Raw genomic sequence first — 25,204 nt, 5'->3', positions numbered from 1 at the left:
TAACCAAACTTTTGAAAAATATCACTTGTCACATTAGAAATTTCTGGTTAGATACACTCGTTTTACTTTCCGAGTCCACGTTTTTATCCTTGTTCGTCGTTTGAAGCTACCACATGGTCTGTAAAGTATCTGGCCTAACACATAGATGGAGCAAATCTCATTGCATTCACCGCTTTTTCAGTTAGTACTAACCTTCAAAAGAAATCTGTTGAAATTTCGTGATATTCTACTCATAAATTTGTGAGTTATCGTGCTGAGACTGACACTACTTTTATTATTTTCAAAACAATGGATTCAAAACAATTTAGTGTTTCAATTTCACACTGCTTCTTAATGGAAAAAATACTGTTCAAGCAAAGCAATAACTTGAAAAGTGTTATAAGGACTCCGTTCCATAGAAACAACAATTGAATGTTAGTTTGCTGACTTCAAACATGGTCGTAGAGACAACGATGATGCAGAACGCAGTGGACGTCCAAATAAGACAGTAACACCAGAAAACAAAAAAAAATCACAAAATCGTTTTGAATGATCTTAAAGTAAAGTTTCGTGAGTTAGCTGACATTGTAAAGCTTGTCGCCCACTTCTCCGACACAGCACAGCACGGCCCTTCCTGTCAAAATACGGATAGGATTGGAACAATGAAAATGAATGGAAAATCGCCCACAAGTACAGTACAAAACAGACAAGAGCGTCCGCCGCCGGAAAGAATTCCAGCTATCTGATCCTGTCCGGCAAATAACGGTACGTGCTGTGACGGACTGGCCAAATGAGCCAAATTAACTTGTTCAAACGTGCTTGTTAAGGCAGGCTCTAGAATATTCAGAAGTTCTGAAAATTTGCTTGGAATCATTCAGAAATACTGGAAAAATTTCTCCTCGTCTTCTTTCAGGTCGTTGAAAAGATGATGAAACTCTCCCAGATTTGCCCTCTTTTGATTAATGGGATTGACCTACAACATTCTATTTTGTGACTATTTTCTTGTACATTTAATAATGCGGCCACTATAATGACGACTTCGTCGTCAGAAGTTTTAGTGATGTGTTTCTGTCGCCGATCGATGTCAACTGAAATTCCCTTGAAATTGAACAAACTGCACCTTCAGGCTGGTTGTAGCTGGACAAGTGGACGATTGAAATTCAAATCACTATTGAAGAAGGTACTGTGTTAGCAAAACATGTGATATATTTTTCAAATAAAGTTTGTGGAGATCAAATCGTGAGGTGTAGTTTATGAAATGTTCATAGTTGCTTAGTTGTCTCAGTACATACTTCAAGTTTTTCAGTTACTGGCTCCACTCTTATCGAATTTCATTCATTTCAATAGTTGAAATTAAAAAATTATCCTCCAAATATTTTTTAGCAACAATCTCGAGACTAGATCGGATGACTATTTTTCAGTATATTTATTGATGAATTTTCAAAATTATTTCACTGTTTTGTTTCAATTTTAATTAGATTAATGTGACAATAACAAGTGGTGAGTTATGAATCTGGTCAACTGTGAATGGTTCGAAGGTATAATTTATAAATCATTTAACCTACTTATCCAATAGAAAAAGGTTTCATAATACATACTTAATCAACTATAAAAATATTTGAAATGCTACTATTAGTGCAAAAGTTCCTATGTAAAAATTGTCCCTTCACAGAAAAGCCTAAAAACTGGTTATTTTCCATATAATCCATTGGTATACTTTAATTTTTCATACCATAGAAACAGCAGATAAAAAGACAATATAAAATTATAACAGCAATAAAAAAATAATCAGTTTTTGTGTTCTCCTGCAAAGTGCACAATTTTTACACACGACCGCACTAAAAACAGCGATAATAACAATATTAGGTTCCACAAAGAAAATGATTTCTAATAACTTAATTGTGAAATATATCGCTGAGGAGATGAATAAAGAAACTTCAATACGAACAAATAAATATGATTTGTAAAAATAATGATTATGTTGAACTAATCAGAATTTAAATGTTAGTGTTCACTAATAAAAGATATTGGTGTTTAGAATGTTATCTTTTATATGCGAAGAATGGATATATAGATCTTTTACACTGACATTTTCTCAGTAAAAATAATCATTTGTTGAAGATATTTCGGTTTTATTCTTTCAACTTGAAATCATCAAATATCATTTACAATGACATGGAACACACTCAACACGTCTGTTGGATAACTACAGAACACATAATGTTTAGACCCTTGTTGCCCCCATGAAAATGTTTCTGACGTTAATATATGAAATATGACACAGTGAGAAACGTTTTTGGCTCGAGGCCATGGTTTCTTGGGCGCAAGAGGTCGCTTTGAAAGATGTGTTTCTGCTTATTGGACAATCGATTTTGATTTATTTGTCGAATATTTTTCATTTCAAGTTGTGCGTCTTCTAACTAGTTATAAATGAGGAGAGTTAGTTATACAGTGAGATATTTTAACAAGATTCAAGTTAAGATTTATGTTGTTTAATCCGTTGCATTGATAACTATGGTGGTCCGCCTTAGTAGGTCAACCGAGTTGTGACATTTGGGTCTTGATTTATGTATAAGCGGTATGAGTGATTGAATCGGAAATAATCAAATCCATCAACCAAAATATAGACAAGTGGAAAGTGTTGCTCTTCTGGTAGCATGTGTATACCAATAAATCATTAGTTGCATTTGCATATTTCTAAAATTTAAATGTGCTTCAGTCATGTTTTGGGGACGGTTTAAAAGTGAGGACTCTCAAGTTTTCATCATCCCACCGCTCTGCATTTTCCACCATCCTGCATGGCGAAACTATTTCCCGATTTTTTGCTAGTAAATCCTGAACTATGTCATTGTTGCTGAATAGTTGTATTGTAGTATCTTGGTTTGTATTAGATAGACACCCACTTATTTCTTTGAAATATATTTTCTATGGGGAATTCTATGTTTCTTACCTTTTTTTGGTGTATATCTTTCCACAATCTGAAAAATAAACAAAGTTAAATGATAAAAGAATATGCTGAAGTGTAATAAAGAGTAAACTGAAAGGTTTACCTAGAAAAGTCACTGCGTAATATATACCACTGAAAAGTAACTTGTAGAATTCATAAAATTTGCCTTCGAGTAAAATAATCATTGGAAAAAGCTGAATGTTGATATATAGCCTTTTTCAGATGATTGACGTTCCGAAAAAAAAATTCCTTTTCCGTTTTCAACCAGTAACAAAAACATATTGGTAAAAGTCTCAATTGCAAACAGACATATTTTCTTTGACACACGTCAGGAGAATATGTGTGTCAAAGCCGTTTGCAATTGAAGCGTTATTCACAGGTGAATCTTCTTATGTTTTGGAAATGGAAAATGATGATTTTCTGAAAATTTTCTGAAAAATATACGCTTAACAGTAGGATTTCTGACTGACCAGTGTCAACTAAGGAATCACCTCCATAATATGGGGCTAGTGGACACACCTCTATGCAGAATGTGGATGATCTGAAAATGAAAATTCGACTAGCGTGCAGTGATATTACGCCTGATATTATAAGAGCGACTTGTACGAGAGAAGTGATTCGACGTTTCGAAGCCTGTATAATATCTAATGGGCATCACTTTGACCAATTTTTATGACTTATTTCTAGGTACCTACCATTCTTATGAAATGATTTATCAAGTTATATTATTTACATTGTTATTAATTAAAGATTTGTTTTCGAATACACCTCTTTTAATTTCGCAATTGTTTCATATTCAAAATGATTCCTGACTGAATTCCACAACTCATAATTAAAACCATTACTTCGAACACCCAAAATTTTGACTAATTTTCATGTGATCTGATGCAGAGAGAATAATTGTATGAGATATTTTTAAAAATAATAGTCGTTCTCAAAACTTTACATTTTAAGCAATAACTCAACAACGCCGTAACCGAATTTCAAAAACCAAACATGAAATGATATCAGAATTTAACGTAGCATCTGAATATGTAATGATATACAGGGCGTTCTATTTTAAAAAATGGAATTTTGGTCTGTAGCACCTACACCAAACACCCTGTATATCAAAATATAGCTCTCATGAACTCCTAAAACTTTTGTATGAAACATTTTTGTGTATCTCCTTCAACAAACCAGATATTGCCTGTCACATAAAATGTGGGACACCCGGTATAGGAGATGTCTCCCAGTGACCTGTCCAACTTCCTGGAAAGGACAGGATGGACGATGACCTAGGAGGACAAATCCTCGGTCATCGATGCAATGGGTCACATGTGGCCTAAGTGATGTGGGCTTACACTCACCCTCCCTACTCTACAGATACAGATACCGAAAATACAGTAAGAAAACCTCCCTGTCTCAAGTTATATAGAGGTTTGAGTCATCTTCGAATTGAATACCTCCAATGTCGAAGGAGAAAAAAATCTGTCGGTTTTTCTGTTAACTGGCTGTCGAACGACAATTCTCAGAAGTCAAAACTTGTGCGAGCTGAAGATTAACGAGATCTCGCCTTTCAAAGTGCAATTCGTAGCTCGTAGAAACGGCTATTTCCCTGCTTATATTAGTGTAAATGAATAATAAACGTCTACGTAGCCATATTTCGGCCAAACCTCAAATATTTAATAGGGATTATTTTATTTATTAGGATATCGTAAGTGAATTAAAAAATAAAATCACAATAAAACGAATAGAATACTCAAAATACAAAATGAAAATAACCACAGAGTAAAAAAGAACTAAAAACGAAAAAATTAAATAAGCAAAAAATTCAAAATATAAATTTAAAAAGATTTCAACCCAAGTTACTTCACGACGTATCGATTGTAAATATCCACAATCGTCTTCGGGTGATAATTTTAGCTATTCATTCCAATTTTATTTGTTTTTTCATAGATTTCGAATCATAGTAGACTCATGTTAGACAATGGAAGTCCGCACTAATAAAATTCACCATGAAACATTGTCAACCACTTTCAAACAAACGTTAAGCAATATGATTGAAAAAATAATCGAAGAATGGATTGAAAGAAAAGAAATTACCAAATTTCTTCCTTATCTTTTGGGTGGTAGGCGGTAAAACAAATTCTGAAACTCACATCTAATTCAAACCATTCCAAGAGATGTGTCTCTTTTATTATTGGTCGTAAAAAATCTATGAAGAAACTTAATCTGCTACCAGATTGAGAATGGAGCACATTTGACTAATGTGACAAGTTTAGGAGTTATATTGAAAATCTGAGAAAGTGTTTTTTTTTAATTTGATATAAACGCAGTAGAGTGGGGATGGAAAAGTTTTACACTCTCTAATTATCCCAAATTAATTTGATAACATGAGAAATTATAACTACCTAATCCAATGTGAAGTTGGGATTTTTTTATCGCTCTGATAATTGAATTACATATTTACAAAAAAATGTGGAGCATCAATGGCATCAACCATCAAATGAAGTGGAAAATTTTGATGGCTCAAAAAAGGGGAAACTTAAAACATTGAGCTTATAGTCGGTTCATAATTTGTTGATAGCTCACTGCAAGTTTGACCCTCATTAGAGAACTGAAATACAGAGAGGACAGCTAATATGATATAATAACAAAAACCAAACTAAAACTGGCAGTTTAAGATGTTTTCGACTAACCCACCTTGTATCTGAAGAAATACAATACAGCTATAAAACTTTTAATCCGATTATGTAGGTATTTTGAGTGGAAATGAGTGACCAGTGTCGTAGAGCATATGATTAAAACATTAGTTACTTTAAATAAATAAATATATTAATATTCTTAAACTGTAGGTACTGTAAACTGTATTTTTATTTTAAAAAAATTTCTTTATTTTATTCAAAAATAATAAGTTACTTACAATTTGTAAAAGATACATTTATTTAATTAATACCTATTTTTAAATGATATAAACTTCGATTACTTACAAAACTATTCAAATTCAAAATAAACAGGATCATCTTCGGAATCCGAGTCGTCTTGCAGGTTAATAATTAGCGGTTGTGTCTCTACAGTCGCATCAATTATATTGTCAAGATCCCACATTTTTTGTTCTTCTTCTATTGCATGTCTTACTGCATCTCGCCAATTTTGTTCTGTAATATGTTGTAAAGACTCATATAACAATTCACGTACAGCTTGTAACACATGGATCAATAAGTCCCGAGACTAACAATGAAAACAACATTTTTTTTACAAATTTTTTTTTTATTCATCAACATAATCTCCTTTTAGGGTGATACAATGGTTCCAACGCTTTTCCAGTTTTTCAATACCATGTTTATAAAAAAATGTATCTTTCGCTTCAAAATAAGTTTCAGTTTCAGCGATGACCTCCTCATTTGAGCCAAATCTTTTTCCCTGGAGCATTTTTTTAAGATCAGCAAAAAGCCAGTAGTCACTGGGGGCTAAATCTGGTGAGTATGGGGGGTGGGGAAGCAGATCAAAGCCCAATTCGTTTAATTTTGCCATTGTTTTCATCGATCTGTGGCGAGGTGCATTGTCTTGGTGAAAAAGGATTTTTTTTCTCTGCATGTGCGGTCGTTTTTTTGCGATTTCCTCCTTCAAACGTACCAGTAAGTCAATATAATAATCACTGTTGATCGATTTACCTTTTTCGAGGTAGACAATGAAAATCACGCCATGCGCATCCCAAAAAACTGACGCCATCACTTTGCCAGCTGACTGCTGCGTTTTCGGACGTTTCGGACGGCTTTCGCCAGCTGTGCGCCACTCAGATGACTGCCGCTTTGACTCTGGAGTGTAGTGATGTATCCATGTTTCGTCCATGGTCACGTAACGACGCAAGAAATCTTTTTTGTTGCGAGTAAATAGCGATAAACAGCTTTCTGAATCATCGACTCGTTGCTGTTTTTGTTCCATCGAAAGCAATCGCGGCACCCACTTAGAAAAAACCTTTTTCATGCTCAATTTTTCATGAAGGATAGTAAATACACTTCCATATGATATCTGTGTCATCTCAGCAATCTCACGGAGCTTCACTTTACGATCTTTCATTACAATTTTTGTCACTTCACTCACATTTTCCGGTGTAACAGCTTCCACAGGTCTACCCGAGCGTTCTGCGTCATTTGTGTCGGTACGACCACGTTTAAACTTGGCAAACCACCGACAAATCGTTGCTTTTGATGGACAAGAGTCCGGGTAACATTTTTCAATCCATTCTTTCGCTTGCACGGTGTTTTTACCCATTAAAAAACAATGTTTTATCAGAACACGAAACTCGGTTTTTTCCATTTTTTAAACAAACTACAAAACGACTTTACTCTAACCTCGATAACTCAGCTGTTTCTGGTCCGATCGACTTAAAATTTCGACACGTTTCAAGCAAAGGTTAGTACTCTAGAAACACGTGGTTACTGGTTTACTAAGAGCGCCAACTCTGGGTTAGTCTCGGGACTTATTGATCCATGTAGTATTTTATATGATGTATTTTTTCTAGCCACATAGCGTTTCATTTTTGCCCAAATGAGTTCAGTTGGATTTAATTAGCAGTGGTAGGGTGGAAGTCTAAGGACTGTGATGTTTCGTCTTTCCGCCATTTTGTCAACTACGTATTTCTTGAACTTAGATTTGTGTTGCCGGGCAATTTTTAAAAGTTCTGCTTTAACCATTCCATCTTCGTAAGGCAGAGACTTTTTCCGCAGCCAGTCAATGATATCCTGTTTCTTCCACGCAGTCGTTGGAAGTCTTTCAACTAGTCATGAATGATAAGGTGCATTATCTAATAATATAATTGAGTTTGGTTGTATATGTTCAATCATCTGCTCAAAATACTCTTCGAAAACATCAGCTGTCATCTCCTCGTGATAGTCTTTTGTGCTTTTGGATTCAAATTCCAACAAACCATTCTTAGCAAATCCTTTTTCACTGCCAATGTGAGAAACTATTATTCTACTGCCTTTACCAGAGGGTGGGGAAATACCAGTAGACCAACCTTCCATAAAGGCTTGCCTGGAGCTTGATATATTTTTATCTGTCCAAATTTTTGTGAGAGTATGACCTGCGTTTACCCACGTTTCGTCCTGATAGTAAATTGGCCTTCCTTCAGCCCGAAATTTTCGTATAGATCTTAGATACTTTCTTCTCCAACATATTATCTCTTCCCGGTCAATCAAAAGTGATTTTCGGTCTGATTTCTTCCACCGGAAATTTAATTCTTTTAAAACTTGCCACAATTTGGTTCGTCCGACATGAGGCAAATCCGGGTCGTCTCTAACTTCTTGTAAAATTTTGTTTAAGTTGAGTATTTCTTTTTTGTAAAAAAATTCGTGAATTTTCCTTCGAATACCGTTTTTGGCAAATTCATCAATTTCAATGGGTTTTCTCCCCCTCTTTAAGTATTCGTTTGTATTTGGGTTAGCTATACCTTTTTTTTCTTTCTGATAGGAACCTATATATTGTTGACTCCCCTATACGCCCGTCATGTTGGCACAACTCTTGATTATGTTCTGAACAGTGTTTGTGGGATTCTGAGAAACCAGAGCATCGTGAACGTTCAAAACAATAGTCTTCTCTCTTGGTGAATAGACAGACTTACTGTCTGTACGCAACAGTACCGGTGTAAAACTTGATGATGTTGATGATGATGACGAAGCCATCGCAAGCAATCAAACAAAACAAGCAGGAACGAAAGGTACGTATATGTTTGTAGGAATATGAAAAAAAGTTACTCACGCACTGCACAAAATTCGCAAAATAAATATTAGAGACGTTAATTACTGCCGTAGACGCCGAAACAACAGAGCCGTAAATTAAATGCGATTAAAAAATGTACTAAACCAAAAATTATTTTCGTTCGTAACAACTTCACCCTTTCAAGGCAAGTTTCGAATATAAACTGAAGCTTTATATTTAATGAATAAACACCTCAGGAACCTCCGCATATGATTTTACGAGTTTTACGACCGTTTTATGACTTGGGCCCTCATTTTGTGCTATCGACAAATTATGAACGGACTATAGAAGATAATTCAAATTTCAAATTCGATTAAAATCTTTCACGCAATTATCTCTTATTTCTTAATTCACGAAGTTTTCAACTACAAACAAGAAAGAAACTAGTCGAAATGCCGAATGGAGTAACAAGAAATATCAGTCATCACCAGAAGACGATTGTAGATACCAACAATCGAAACGTCGTGAACTAACGTGACTTGGAATCTCTACACTTTTTTATTTTTATTTTATTATTTTCTTTTTGCATTCCTTTAATTTTTATTTATTCAATTATTATATTTTTTACTTGTAGGTTATTTCACTATCATTTCATTTCAGGTTTATTGTTGCTTAATATAATTGTTATTTTCAACTATTCTTTTTAATTATTCTTTTTTACTTGTTTCAGGGATTTCAAATCATTTTATATAATAGACAATGGAAGTCCGAACTAGTGAAATTCATCACGAAACATTGTCAATCACCTTCAAACAAGAAATATTTTCTTTTCTCTCTTGCAATAATAGCCAGCACAGAAGGAAACCTCGATTCACCGAAAAGGTTGAAATAGTCAATCCCTATTCATTCGCATATCCGATCAATTATTCCTTACGAAACATGTCAAAAACAGAAACATTCCCTTATTGAGTTCTGCGCACCCTTGATCTTGTTCAGTCAAATTTTACACATGTTCTCCTGTTTTCCTACTCTTGCAGCAAACACTCAAACTCACAAGTTGGCGTTGAGTGTTTCCGAACGCAGTGACGCAATTTTGGAAAGGGGAAGCGAGGGAAAGTTAATCGATAGTTAAGTGAGAGGTTGCGTTTGGTAAACGAAGAGTATTTTCGTCGGGGGTGGAAATTTATATTACCGATAAAGCTGGAAGGGATGCGTCGAATTCTTTTGTCGTCATTGACGAGGAGTCTTGTGGTTACTTATAACAAGTTTCGTGATGAAAAATCAGCAAAATAGTCAATGAAAATCTATTATTGATATCTTTGAGAAGCAGGTTACCAAAAACAATGAAACTTTAGATCCATCAACACTCTCCATAGATCAGTCGGCAGTAACATTTCTGCTACACATTAATGACCTGCCAGAGTATATTGGAACATCCTCGATTGTATTTTATGCTGATGACACATCGATTTCTGCTGCAGCAGATAGTCCTAAGAAGGTTAAAGAGAGGCTGAATTTCATCAGCAATAATTTTACGACATGGTGTCATGATAATAAACTTGTCGTTAATGCAGAAAAATCAATATTGATTGAACTCTTTGGTATTTACTAATCATATACAAGTTTTAGTCAATAATGTTACAATTCTCCCAAGTGAAACAACCAAATGTTTTAATTGGAGGGGTTATATTTTTAGGAGTAATTAATTTTTGGGAAAGAAAGTTTTTGCCTTTCTACTGCTCCATCTTGATACAAAAAAAGGGATGAGGGAATCTTCCAACTACAAACAAACAATACAAACTGAGTAGAGAAAAATATCTTATGTATAATTCAGGGTTCATATAGAAGTATTTGTTTCGAAAGAATTTTTTCTTTCTTGTAATTCAATGTTTATATGAAAGTAGCTGTTTCAGGAGGACTTTCTTTCAGTTCTTTCTTTGCATGATCTACACATCCATGTATAGAGTTACTTATTTTCAAATTAATTACTTTCTTCCTTTCTTTGGAAGATTCCCTCATCCCTTTTCTTGTATCAAGATGGAGTAGTAGGAAGCCAAAAACTTTCTTTCCCAAAAATTATTCACTTCTAGACATATAACCCCTTTAATTCAAATAAGATTTCTCTTGGCTGTGATTAAATCAAATAGGTGAATGAATGTCATCACGATGTCATCGATGACATAAGCAGATCAAGCGTATTCCGTGACAATAAAAAATCGTAATTCATGAATGAATTGTGTGTATTTTCTATAATGTTACCCAATTTGGTACTAAAGAGCCTTGGGGCAAGTGTCTTAAGGCGAAACATCGGTGTATACCAGTGAGGGTGACAGTGTTCCATGTAAGTGCAATTTATTAGCATTCATTCAAAGTAGAACTCATATGAAAGATATCCGATTTTTATTCCACAACGAATGTTTGAAATATAAACTGAGTAGAGAAAAGTATCTTCTGTATAATTCAGTGTTCATATAGAAGTATTTGTTTCGAAAGATTTTTTTCTTTCGTGTAATTCAATGTTTGTATGAAAGTAGCTGTTTCAGGAGGAATTTCTTACAGTTTTTGTCAGAAAATTACTTCTTTGCATGATCTACGCATCTATGTATAGTGTTACTTATTTTCAAATTGATTACTTCCTTCCTTTATTTGGAAGATTCCCTCATTCCTTTTTTTTTGTATCAAGATGGAGTAGTAGAAAGCCAAAAACTTTCTTTCCCAAAAAAAAAACAAATTTTTGGGTGTTGGTTGACACTAATTTATCTTGGAAATTAAATTCAAACCATGCGGTTAGAAAACTTAATAGCAGCTTTTATGCACTGTTGAAACTATGTCAGGTTATGGATGTAAAATATTTTATTAACGGGTAGTATATAGTTCAATCTACGCTCTCATACAATATCGTATTGTGGGGAGATTGTACAGAAGCGGGTCGTGTTTATATAGCTCAGAAAGGAATTCTCCGTCTAATTTTAACCGGTAGAACCGAATCATATAGTCCCTCATTCAAACAAAATAAAATTTTGACTTTCCAGCAATTCATATATATGGTTGTTTGGTGGAAAAATATTGATGACTACGAGTCCAACTCTCAGTGCCATCGATATCCCACAAGATCAGAAAATATAATCAAAATCAAACCACATAGGACGTCAACCTATGAAATAATCCCTTTTTGGCCGGAACAAGACTTTTCAATTGTCTACCCACTACTCTAAAAAAAATCTCTGATATCAAAAAGTTCAAAATGAACCTCAAAGAGTTTTCAATTGATCTGACTATTTATTCAGTGGAAAACTTCGATAAAAGTGACTGTACATAAAGTGTGTATTATTTAAATGTATTTGAATGTATATTGTATATATTAATTGTTTTTGACTCAATGTAACTCCGTTATATTTTATTCTGCATATTGTTGTTTCGATTGTATTTGACGTTTCCTATACAATAATTGTATGATCTAAAATAAATACATAGTATTATTATTATCAGTCAATATGTAGTACAAACGAAGTCCTGCTGTCTGTCTCTATGTATACTAAGATCTTTAAAACCACACAACGGATTTTGATACGGGTTTTTTCAATAACATTACAAATGTGGCTGAACCTTTCGAAATAGATCAAAATAATATACCTACTACAGTATTGTACACCTTAAAAAAGTCTACAAAAAAGCTCGCGATGGTATATTTTCATCTCCTAGATTTAACCCACAATAAGCATTTTTATCCTCTAGAAATAATAGCTTATTCACGAAGCGATTTTAAGCAATACAGCATTGATCCTTATCCAATTAACTACGTTAAATACATTATGCATACAATTTAGATCAATATGGTTCTTCACAGCATGTAATTCAAATGAATATTTTCAAAGATCTTACAGATTTAAAATGCAGGAACATAGCAATTGCGGCGGTACGGGCCGGGGAGCCGGCGGCGGGTTGTTAGTTTACAATAATTTCAATAATGTGAAAGGTTTTGATGCCATATTTTGCCTTGAAAATTGCGAAAAAGTTTCAGTACCGCTATTAATAATGTTTCAAACCCTGAATGTTATTTTTAATTATGTAAGAGTTACGGAACGTCATGTTTTCCTTATGCCTCCCGTTTTTCTTCTAATTGATTTATCAAAATTATAAAAGTTCTGCAGGTAAAACATATATAATCCAATCAGCAAGTTATTGAAATTATTATGAATGAAAACATGAAAACATCTACATTTGCAACCATAATGAGAGTATTTTGTAATTTTTCTGAAATGTATTTCGAAAAAGACGGGAAGTTCAAATGAAAAACAGAATTTTCTGTTGCAAATGGAGAAATTTCTGGATACAATAAATTCATTCATTTTTCTGGTTGCCAAACAATTTTGTTAAACTTGTATGCATTTCAGATTTTTTTGAGGAACTTTTGTTCAAATGTTTTCTCTCATTCAACTGTAGTGGCAAAAATCTTGCAATTATTAACAAATTTGCCAAAAATCATGTCAAAATTGACTGGCCTATCAAACAATATTATCAGTTTTTCGATTGGTTCCCTATTTAGAAAATGTGACTGAGTACCGAAAAGTGGACTGAGGAGATACGAGTCAACAACACCAGAATCAATTTCTACTCTGCATTTTTAATTCCCATAAATTGTAAAAATATATGCGGTATTTCTATACTTTTCAATCTCAATAAGTGTAGTTCATATGCAAATATTGTATCATTTTTATCCGAAGATAGAACTCATTAAATAATTCGATTTGTTAAAGTGCAGCGTTCTTCATTCGAAATCGATCTCCTTCAACGGGACTCCTGTTAATTATGGCATATACCATGATTATGGATATTGAAACAACTATTAAATTAACATAAGAGAGACAGCCGCTTTTTCTCTGTTCTTCTTGTTGAATATTTATGAGGTCTTATATTAAAACGCCAAGTTTGATGAAAAATTATTGTTTTATTTATGGCTCTGAATTCATTTGTTATCGTTGATATAATGCAACATGCACCAGAAATAAATCTTAGTAAAGGAATAAAGGTAATTCTACTTTCTTAATTCTCGCAATGAAAAATGATTCAGAATAAAGACACATCCTGAAGTGAATATCCATCGAAAATGGAGCTGTTTTTTAAAAAATAAGTTAATGTAGGGAAACATTGCCGATAAGGTCGTAAAAATGTAGTATTAACATCCTTAACCAAATATATGAAATCAAAGTCTAAGTGGTCAATGGTTGGTCATGTTTTCAAAATAATAATTTTATTAATGATATGTTTTTAGCCAATAGCCATCGCCCTGTATAGTACAGTAGTGCAATATTTCACACGTCCATAACTTGGACTGCCACAAAAATTTGCATACTATTTATGACAAACAAGTTTTTGTACCCATTGTAAGTGGACGGCGTTTTAGTAAATATATTTGACGTTCCACCGTTTCGTTTTTATTTCGTTGTGAACACTCTTAAAAGAATAATTACATAAATTTTTTGGTGGTTTGACAAATGGGGATGTGTTTTTTGGGATTATTTGCACACGAAGGAATGTTGCCTATAGATATGAATTTGTCAGGAATAATACTACAAACCTTTCGGATTTATTTATTGATTCATATTTATTCCACACGAAAGTCTAATTATAGAGTGAGAGAAGTTTTAAGAAAAGTATTTGAATGTTCAATACCAAAACTTCTATTTATGGAGATGCATAAGAACTATAGTAAAATCTTCAAGATATTGTGAAATAACGTTTAAAAAATCTTGTGAATATTACCAAATACTTTTTTCAATACTAGTTAATAGTTTTATAAAATCAGAGCCTAATGTTGCAATCCTTATTCCCAGATCAGGCAGCATTGTTTGCATCTTAATAACAAAGAAAAGGTTTGGTTCTCACCTCTATTCTGTAGCACTCATCGAAATAGTATCTGTTCATAATTTGTAATGCTCCACTCGACCAATCGAGGGGATAGTACGGACATTTAGTGGAACTGTTTACTCTCTGAAGTATACCAAAAGTGTAATTAATTGAACCTTGGATGTGTGGACTTGTCTTCAGCATTTCACGTGGAAATTTTCTTAACTGTCAATGTATTTCCTTTACAGTAAGAATAACGTAAAATTTCATAACTTAACTGTTTTACAAGCCCCACCAGCAAAATGAAATAAGTAGTGGAGGGACAAATTTGAACTTAGATTCACTGTGACAAAAAAATGTATATTTGAACTTGTAAAGAACTACGACACCACAATTTATTGGCTTCTTACACGAAAAACCCACACATTTGTTACGTCCCGAATCTTAACCAGATACTAAGTCAATTTGTGTTGTTCTAGTGCTACATAGGTTAACCGCAAGAATCGTTAAGAAGTTATACAGGGTCACAGTGACATTTTATTGTTTCGCCACAATGTTATCCTTATGAAATCATAATAAATGACAGCAAGTAATTATTGTGCAAAATTCTTGTTCACGGTAATACCGTGAAAACTATTTTTTCATCCCTACTCATTTCTAACAGATCGGTTATTTTCATCATCGCTAAAGTATTTTTCCATTCTCATTTCATAACATCCTTTTCTTTTCTGATCATGATACATATCATAGCTGTTAGTCAAATATTGATATAATTCAGACCATTCCTCTTCATATGTGTGTTTTTTATTTTTGTTTTATTGTATTTGTCTTTCTGTTTTGGAATAGTTACACCAACATATTCAATATACTGATCGAACCTTAGTGTAAAACTAATTTGGAGTTTGGTTAACAGTCAGAATGGTACACAAAATTTGAATGAACATTTCACAATCATTCAGGTTTCATTCAGGTGTAGGACAAATAAAAGGATTTGATTCCTTTGGTTCTCTTCTTCTTTATAATGTTTTTTCCGTCTTTGTTCTTAAATATATCTTGGCAATGCCTCACAATATTTCCAAATCAGTCTCGATATCACTTTTAGATCCATTAATGCTATAAGGTTTAGGTAGCTCTAAAGTAGCTCCACTCCCATATTCGTTTTATAACATATCTGTACACCACGTACTTCTGGTTTTTATACCTTGGAAAAATTCTTTATCAATCACTCTTTACGATTTTTCTCAAACGAGAAGTTGAAGCCAAAACTGCATTTTGTTGTCATCTTGTCTATAAACATGATATACATTAATCGAACAATCAATATTTTAGTCTAAATTGAACCAGTTTTATCTCTCCGTAATTACCAGGTGTAAAGGTAGTAGAACCTGTGCGATTCTGAATATGGTTCTTGATGCCCCCGTTATTCCAAACAAGCGTTCTCAGTTCTCTGCTTGGATTGTAAATGATGATCTGGTTTTTTATCTTTGGAGACCGAATCAAATATGTTATCATAGGTTCAACTATCGTTGAGTATAACTGGTTAATCCCCCAATTCTTTTTAAAGGAACATCTGTTTAGCGGCAGAGCTACCTCTCCATTTGATAGGTTAGTTCCTGGTTAGCATGGGATCTAGTATCACCTCTTAGAACTGTGATTTGTTTCCACAATTGCGTTCTCTGCACCCAAAAGTTATAGAGATCCCAGTTCATCTATCATAACTTCTTTTGAATGCTAATTCATTTGGTTTAAGTGCAATTGTTTTTCTGTGTATCGTGTCATATCATTTAAAACATGCTGCATTCGTCCACTTATTATATTATCAAAACATCTTGTGAGTTAAGACTACTCGTAAGTTATCTGCACAGCCCAGTACGTTATGTTCATTTTGGTCCAAAACCCTTGGTTGGTTGTTCATTAAAAGGTTATGTAACCTACCTTATGATAAAATACTGAATAATTATCCTCATAGTTTCTGAGACTATTCCCTCTGATGTTGAGTAATTAGATCGAATGAAAGTGATGTATGTATATATAAACTTTAGCATTCAGGCTTTTGAAAAGGATTGGCGTTATATTCAAAATAACATTAAATATCAATAAAACTTGTAAATACTCTTCATCTACCTAGTCCAGATGCATTTCTTATCCAGTTTATTTTTTGTTTTGACAAATTAAAAGTCGGTATACCTCCCACATAACTTCAATTGACTTACTGGATTTAAAATATATTAATGATATTATGTTAGCTGTTGACCGTGCTGGGAATTGCATGTCGTTTGGCGTAACCTCGTTAACCCTTGGCTCGCACGTTTCGACATTTGAGAGTGGTTCGTAAGAAGGCAACAATTGGGTAGCGAGTTGAAAGTCATATTAATGTTGAATATTCTGAGTGAAGATAAAAATGGAAAATCATGTATTCGAAATATTTTACAGGCAACTAGAATTGTCGGGCAGAAGAGATTCTTGAAAGGTTCTACCTGAAGAATTCAAACCAAACATCTTGGACCGTTATGTTTAGTCGAAGTGGTACTGCAAGTTCTATGGAAATATGATCTGATACTTTGAGGATCATCACGGTAAAAATGCAGTGAACAATGCCACCAGCTCGAAGTTCTAAACTCAAATATGATCTCTTATAACCGGATATTGGAATTACTATAACTACCTGATTTACAAGTAAAAAGTAATCAAGCTTGATAGTTCACTTCCTTCTATGAAGGAAGAATAATCATGAATAAAATATTCAGTATCACTTTCAGTGTAGAAATTACTTTTCTTTTTCCTGAAGACTTATCTTCATAATATTTATGAAAATCTCAGATCAGTCTTCTAGCAATATCAGTTTGTCTATCTGTTTTTTATTACATCGATTTTCGAGTTCGGGTTTCTTCAGTGGTTGAAATAATATATGCCTGTCGTTCCAGAATCAGCTCGAGCTGATATTCTTTGAATAATACACATGAAAAGCATTGGACAATGAAGCATTGGAGCGTGTAGAGGAAGTTAAAGATTTGGGGGTAACCTATAATAACACATTTTCCTTTGCCAACCATATCTACAATGTCATCAAATCTGCTAATCGAATGTTAGGATATATAATTAGAGAAAGTAGACATTTCAACAGTATTAAAACTATTAAATTACTTTATTATACCTTAGTTCGGCCCAAACTTGAGTATGCATCCGAAGTTTGGTCAAACGAGAATGCAACGCTATTAGGTGATATAGAAAAAGTGCAAAATAAATTGCTGAGATATCTGTATTTCAAAAAATATCATAAATGGCCGGATTATAGAACGGTGCGAACATCAACACTTAGAGCAGAATTTAAAATATTATCTCTACAGCAAAGACGTTGTTTGAATATTATGATATTTTTGTATAAAATCTCAAACAATAGAATAAATTGTCCGGAAATTCTATCGTTAATACCTTTTAATGTACCGCTGCGACGCACACGTTCATCATTTGAATTTAACTATCCTGTAAATTTATACGGATCTAGATCTTCTCTTGTATACATGCTCCGATTGGCTAATCAAACAGGTGTTTTAATATCATTGGACTGGACTTTATCGCAAAACAGTTTTCGCCAATTGATATTAAATTATTTGGTTAGTATTTCTGAATAACGTCTCCCTGTCATTCTGGTATATTTGCAGTTAAGGTTGTGTAAACATTATGTTGCTATTTTTAGTATTAATTTTATTGTATATGTATTGGTATTGAACTAAAAATTTTTTTTTTGTTATATCCATGTAATTAGGCTAATCAGCCTGTTTGGATGAATAAATAAATAAATAAATAAATAAATAAATAAATGAGGTGTTGAAATAATGGTTTGGTGATGGGAAAAACTTCAATAATAATTATCACCACACCAAAGGTTCCAAACAGTGCATCACAAGTACTAATTTTTTGACTTGAGCAGAAACAGTTCTAGTGTCTTGGAAAATATATTCCATTGATTTCCAGACTGTTATTATCAATGTAATATCATGAACATTATGGAATTTCATTGGATTCCACTATCACAGAAATCAGAGAAAAAAATATCATTGGGAACCTAGTATTTTTTATTCTTACCAAAAAAAAAGGAAAAATTAATTGAGTGTTGATAATATATTGAGAAACAAATAATGTATGGCGAATATTTAAATTGGAACGTTCACCCTGTAATTTCATTGAATCGAGCAAATAAGCAACCATTATTTCTCGTATCGGAGACCGCATGGGGCCCGACCGGGCCCAATTAGTATTGGGCCTGCTGGGAAACAAGGCAATAAATGCCCTCCGGCCCCTCTACACATAAGTCTTGGTGAAGCAAAGGATACGGTATTTCACACCTTTGACTGGCGATGTCCGGAAAGTTGATTCACTGCTCTTGCTGATTCCATCCAGAACAAACAAATGTTTTGCGGTGACTACAGCAAATGAAATTTCATGGCTTGTATGGAGAGAGAAATAGCATAGCAATGATTCCAATAACCATATACATCTTTATATTTTCTAATGGAGATGCACTGGAGGAACATTCTTAAGACTAACCGGGTGGTATTATACTGTTTTTGTTTTTTATATTACCAAATATTACCAATATATTGTCAAAAAACTTTCCAAAGCGGCACTATTACGAGAATACATTCACTTAACACTCACAAAATATTACATTCATTTTGAAAAACAGTTTATTCTACAATTATACTATTCTCCAAAGAAATAAGTTTTCAGAAGCTGATTTTCAAGGAACTAGGTATGAAGGTGGTATTTAAAACAAGTCATACACTACAAATCCTTTTAGAAAGTCCAAAGTCAAAGTCGAGAATTCGGAAAAGTCTGGAATTCAGGAAATTAATTGTCAGGACTGCAACCATTCCATAGACTTCAGTTCATTAAGATTACTTAGACAAGTTAACAACAACAGGCATCTAAATGCCTAGAGTGTAGAAATAAGTAAACATAATAATATTATGAATAACGATGGGGGATCAATACCTAATAGTATACTATGTAGCTTGTTGAAATAATATTTTGAATATCCGATTTAGCTGACTATCACAAAACGACATGTTGTAAAATTAATTTGAGACTAGTAGATGGAGCAACATTGTGAAATTAATTTTATAACACCCAAGATCGAGGTACCTAGCAGAGATATCTATGGTATGAATAAGTATAACATTGTACGTATATATAGTTAAATCTTTCTCTTGAAGATGATCACTTGGTGATCGAAACACGTGTCGAGGTGTTGAAATAACGGTTTGGTGTTGGGATAAAACTCCAGTAATAAACATCATTAATTCAGTCTAACAGTTCCCAATTGAACTAACTGGAAAAGAAAAACTACACGTCCCCATCTTTCTTTCGATGTTTCTTCAATGTTTCCTGTGATGTTCGGGATGCTATTGGGTAGACACTGTTAGGCAAAGGGCTGCACTGACACTACTAAAATCTAGCAGGGTCAGTGCAGGGGCTATATATATGAGCCATATTCCAAAGAAGGTCTGATTTGAGCTTAATAAACATTTAAAGTTGTTGAGATGTTCACAATGTTCAAGTTCAAAATAGTTTCCCAATTTTTTGATGAGCAAGACATAATATGTCTGCGTATGACCTGTCCCTCAACAAATTGTTCGACTCAGCTAACGGAATTGTGAATCAATGTTCTGTTCCCCCACATTAATTTTTTCACAAATAACTGATGTCTGGTTTCTTTCAGCATCAAACTTCACTTATTATTGTAATTTCAGGCCAAAAATTTTTCCATATAGTTTTCAGGGTATTGAGCTTCTTTTTGTCATCAAAAATATGCTTTGGCATCTTCAATCGGAAAGACTAGAAAAAGCATCTGCAAATAGTATGTTAAATTTTTGGTCTTTTCTAATCAAATGTAGATACTGGACTCTTGGAGTCTAGCCGTTTTTAATAAAGCGATAACTACTAATATGAATGGTTTTTGAGAAAGTTCAAGAGCTAACGAGTAAAAGCGATCTGGTAATCGAATTATGTCGAAATATCAAACGCGTGAGACAGAAACTCTTCGTGTTTGTACTTATGGTAGAGGGACAAATCCTCACCCTTCTTTCAATGTTCTACACTATCAGATTATTTTTATTGTGATAGGTCTTATGTCCTTTTATGTTCTTCAATTAGATATTTTCGGATGAATTCCTGCAGCTTCAGCTTTAATATATGTGAACAATTTTACAAATATCCAAAGATAGTTTCCGAACTCTCGAATATTTCCGATAAAAAAGAAGAAAAAGTCTATAGATACAGATACAAACTCAAAACAATATCCATTCGAAATTACAATTCTCTATTATTTTGATCCTGCTTCATCACTTCATCACTTCCGTGATGCAAATGAAGCAGGATCACGGAAGTGATGCAAATGAAGCAAGATCAAAGGATATTAAATTTCATTTACTGGAATATCTCTCACTCTACCCAGAGTTTCGTGCTTTACGTTTTTAACATAACACGTGCCATCTGTATCTGTTCAGTAGGGAGGGTGAGTGTAGACCCACAGCACTTAGGCCACATGTGACCCATTGAACATCTTCCCGAGGAGTTGTCCTTCTAAGTCATCGTCCATCCTGTCCTTCTCAGGAAGGTGAACAGGTCACTAGGAGACATCTCCTTTATATTAGCAGGTGTAGGCTAAGACTCGCCGAACACACACTCTCTTTGGCAACGGTGGCCTCCGCGAAGGTTTTGGAAGGTGCAGCGACATTACTGTCGTTGCGCGGCTTCTTCAACGTTCTTGAGGTTCCCTCCGTGAAGGTGCACAAGTGAGGGAGCTTTTCTGTAGGGGCAGCTGGTTCCTTGCCTTCATTCAAGGTGGAGCTCTTGGCGCCCGCTGCAGGAAGTGCTGTTGGAGATGGAGTGGGGAGGATGCACTTATAGTTGCTGCCACTCCTGCCTCTTTCGCTCTCTATCTCCTTTTGGCCTCGGTACCGCAAATGCGCTTGCGCCTTGGCCTTAGTATTACATCACGAGGTGATCTGCTATGTCCAGCCTCATTCCAAGCGGTAGATTGGGGTGGACACGTCTGTTCATCCCCAGCCACCGCCTCAGATTGAGGTGAGCACTTCTGTCCAGCCTCGGGATTGGTTTTTGTTTTTGTTGTTTCTGTTTCTGTTTTTGTGTTTGTTTCATTAATGTGTGTTCCCACGAGTAGCAAGGGAAGAGTCACCTCTGGCAGATCCCCGCATTACCAGAAGTAAGCTGATTACAATGAGGTTTCTCCCAGTTCCCCAAGAGGATCGTTCGTAACCATATATATAACTCTGCGACCATTCAGCTGTCGGCACGATTCCTTACACCTTAGCTTGGGTAGGCTGGTCCACGGTGGCTTTTGGTGAGTTTTAGTTCCCTTCACCCTACTCATATCTGCCACTGACCAGGAGTCAGGCAACCCCGTCCGTAAGGCCAAATTGGCTTTCCGGACAGGTCCTTCAGTCCCCTGGCCGTTCCCCTATCCGCCACCTGGGTACGCGCCCGATAGGTAGCCCAACCCATGGGAACACGTGCTATTTATCACTGTCGTTTTTTTGTCGACATTTTTCCCAATAGAATATACATTTATAATGATATATCCTTATTAGAGGGAACACGTTTTGATCTGTTGGGCCGTGGTAGAAAGGAATATGTTGTACCAAATGTTTCGCCTCCTACTAGTATCTTAGCAACGACTGTTGGTGAAACTTCGAGATAGTATCTTCATCCTCACAGTTGACACATGCACCAGTGGAGATATCTGCCGCAGTAGCAGACGAAACTCTTGGTAGTATAAGCATTGCCTTCAAACCTTAGTTTTGTTCTCGTTAATCGTGACTCAGGCTGTGAAAGCCCATTTTCTTATATTGGTATAAATTGATTTCTACGATAAATTTGGAGGAAGAAAATACACTTCTATGGAAGCGCAAAATAGGCCACATATTTTTATTACTTCTTTCTTGAACACTACGACTTCATAATTCGAATTTCGATTTTAATCTCGAAATTTCGACGCCAGTCTCGACATTCATGATTCAACACCAGTCAGCGCTATTTCAGCTCGCCGTAGGTCTCATCAGTGGTGTAAGGCTGAACCAAAAATGCACACCTATACAATATCATATTTTTGAAAGCTTTTCAATGGCAGACTGCGAATATTGAAAGCGGTACATGGCATTCTGTTTGGAAAATCTAACTGATATACTCCAAGCTTCAACTCGATACTCTTTATATACAGCCCAGATTCATATTGGTGACTGATATTAAAAAACTCCATACAATGACTCCTTGAACTTCTAGCCTTCTCTTTGCAATAAATTTCATGATGATCTCCTATGAACATTTTCAAACGAATAATTTATTGTATTCGTTTGAAAATGCTCACCTCTCATTTTTCATAATTTCACTTTTCAACCGTCAGCTCCTAATAGAGTTCTATGTGACATTCACTTTATATATTTGTAATCGAAAATAAATAATTTGTCAATTCTTATCATGTATGAACATATCACCATATTTTATTTTGTTTCAGAATCTCTGATGGGTTCGGCGTCCGAAGATGATGATGACGATGACAACAGTACGGCGTCTTCAGTTTTGAAACATCATTCATTACATGGCTCCCTTCCACCTGCACCTGGAGAAACGAACAACAATTCCTTGCCTCATTCAGATATCAGCAGCTCAATAGGACAGGTAGGTAAATGAATTAGTTTACTTATGTTCGATGAAAAATTATTTAAACAACTGAAAAAATAAAAGTACAATAAAAAAATTAAATAGAATTAGAAATATCTCAAGTTTCTCAGTTATAGAAAAAAAATTGGTTTCTTATTAAATCTGAATTGAATCATCGTTCATCATCAACGCCAGCGATTCAAATTCTAACTTTCTGATGAATTGAGTCTCTCAAATGTCGTCAATATTAATTCCTCAGTTCTTCGATTGATTTTTTCTAAATATATGTTTCATCTACTATGACAGTCCCTAAATCCGGTGAGTAGTTGGAGTATAATCTACATAAAAGTATAAAGTGAAATTTTTCAATACAAAAGTTATCGAAGAGATTATAGAAAAATTGTTGAAAATTGTTGCATAGATGATCGAGACCACAACTTTTTTGTGATAAACCCTGCAATCTGAGCTTTCTAGCAAGAATATTTACCTTCTTAATCCTCTATACCTCAATAAAAAGTTATTCATATTTTAACTAGATCAGAAATAAAAGTTGGATTTTTGGTAGGCGTATTACTGATATCGTCATCTCCAACCTTTTTATTGAAAACTTCAAAAGTTATTTTAAAAATGAAAGTTTCTATTAATCTGAACCAACATAAAGTAATCAAGTATTGTTTTTCTGCCTCTTTCATCCCAAGATCAAGACCTCTTGCCTTCCGAAATATTGTTAACTGTTGAACTGTTGAATGAATTTAAATCAGGAAAACTGTACTCAATATGGCCAATCATATCAGTGGAATTTGATTTTTTCATTGTTACAGGATTCGAAAACAGGCCAGGATGACTCCGAAGATCAAACGTCATTGGACGGCGACCCAGAAACAAGAGATTCACAAACGGAAAACAAAAGTCCTGATGATAGTGGAGCTGGGTCGAAACGCAGAGGGCCCAGAACGACGATTAAAGCAAAACAGCTGGAAATACTAAAGACTGCCTTCTCTCAGACACCGAAACCGACTAGGCATATACGAGAGCAGCTTGCGAAAGAGACTGGATTACCAATGAGAGTTATTCAGGTTTGTACCATGAAATTATCACGTCTAACAAATGGAATCAATATAGAAAATATGTATACATCGTCGGTTCTGACCTACCCGCCGGCAGCCATTTACTGAAGCTCAATTGCTTTCTTCTTCGAAGTGGAAGTATTCCACAGTTTGAAGTAATACTTATTATGGCGATGCGCGCGCACATCGTCACGATAAACCGACACACTGAAGTTAGCTTCTTCTTCTTTAATTTATATGGCCGCTGCTTCTCAGTCGAGCGCATCTGGCCTGACTCCTCCTGTCCATAGTAAACAGAAGTGTCGTCCGGGGGCGCAGCTGTCCTGCTCGAGGCAATGCTGCCACCCTAAGTTTTCTCATTCCATTTTTCTTTCATGAAAACACTTAATTTTTTTACTAGGAGGGCGCCATTCCTCTCAAAATGACTTTCACAAATAACACATCTATTATCACACTGACGACCTCGTCGAATCCGTCGATATCCACACAAAATGTATTTCACTTCAACTTCGAACTTGACTTTATTTTTCTAAAACACCTCACTTTTGGACTCCACTTCGACCACGACATTCACGTGTTATCTTTGAGGACGGTCGTTATCGGCACAACCGTCCTCTGTCGCAAGCGGAGGGGAAGTCTCTGAAGTTACCTAGTCAAAATTTCAGTTTTTGTAAAAAGAGTAATAATTCGGCCAATCTAGACATTGGAAGGTACATAAATTTACAACAAGCTGCAAACGTGTGTAATTGTTCAAAACATAGTTAAAAATAAGATTTTGAAATTCCGAATGATTTCGTTGCCTGGAAAAAAATTTATTCGAGGTCAAAGGTCAAAAATCTCGAGAAAAATTTGTTTTTCGTGATTTTCAGGAAAACAGTAAGTTTCATCATGAAATAACCCCAAATAAAAATTGTAGATCATAAAATTCTCTACAAAAAATGTATCAATATTTTTTTTCTTAGAGCCACCGTTTCTGAGATACGATGAGTCAAAAAGTTGT

The 25,204-nt window shown here is 34.7% G+C and overlaps 1 protein-coding gene across 2 annotated transcripts in view; it reads left to right on the top strand.

The window, feature by feature from the left end:
* The window catches only part of Lim1 (LIM homeobox 1), a 119,111-nt gene that overhangs the window by 69,325 nt on the left and 24,582 nt on the right, over positions 1 to 25,204 (top strand). For both annotated transcript variants that reach the window (XM_074183479.1, XM_074183480.1), the window contains exons 4-5: positions 22,992 to 23,155; positions 23,959 to 24,213. In XM_074183479.1, coding sequence (XP_074039580.1) covers positions 22,992 to 23,155; positions 23,959 to 24,213 — 419 coding nt within the window. The remainder of the gene's footprint in view (positions 1 to 22,991; positions 23,156 to 23,958; positions 24,214 to 25,204) is intronic.

The sequence above is a fragment of the Leptinotarsa decemlineata genome, unplaced genomic scaffold, assembly GCF_025532065.1.
Source record: "Leptinotarsa decemlineata unplaced genomic scaffold, Ldec_3_MD MMD2_tig00026340_RagTag_RagTag, whole genome shotgun sequence".
Classification (NCBI taxonomy): Eukaryota; Metazoa; Arthropoda; class Insecta; order Coleoptera; family Chrysomelidae; genus Leptinotarsa; species Leptinotarsa decemlineata.
Note: the sequence above shows the minus strand (reverse complement) of the source record. Positions and strands in the feature narration are given on the sequence as shown.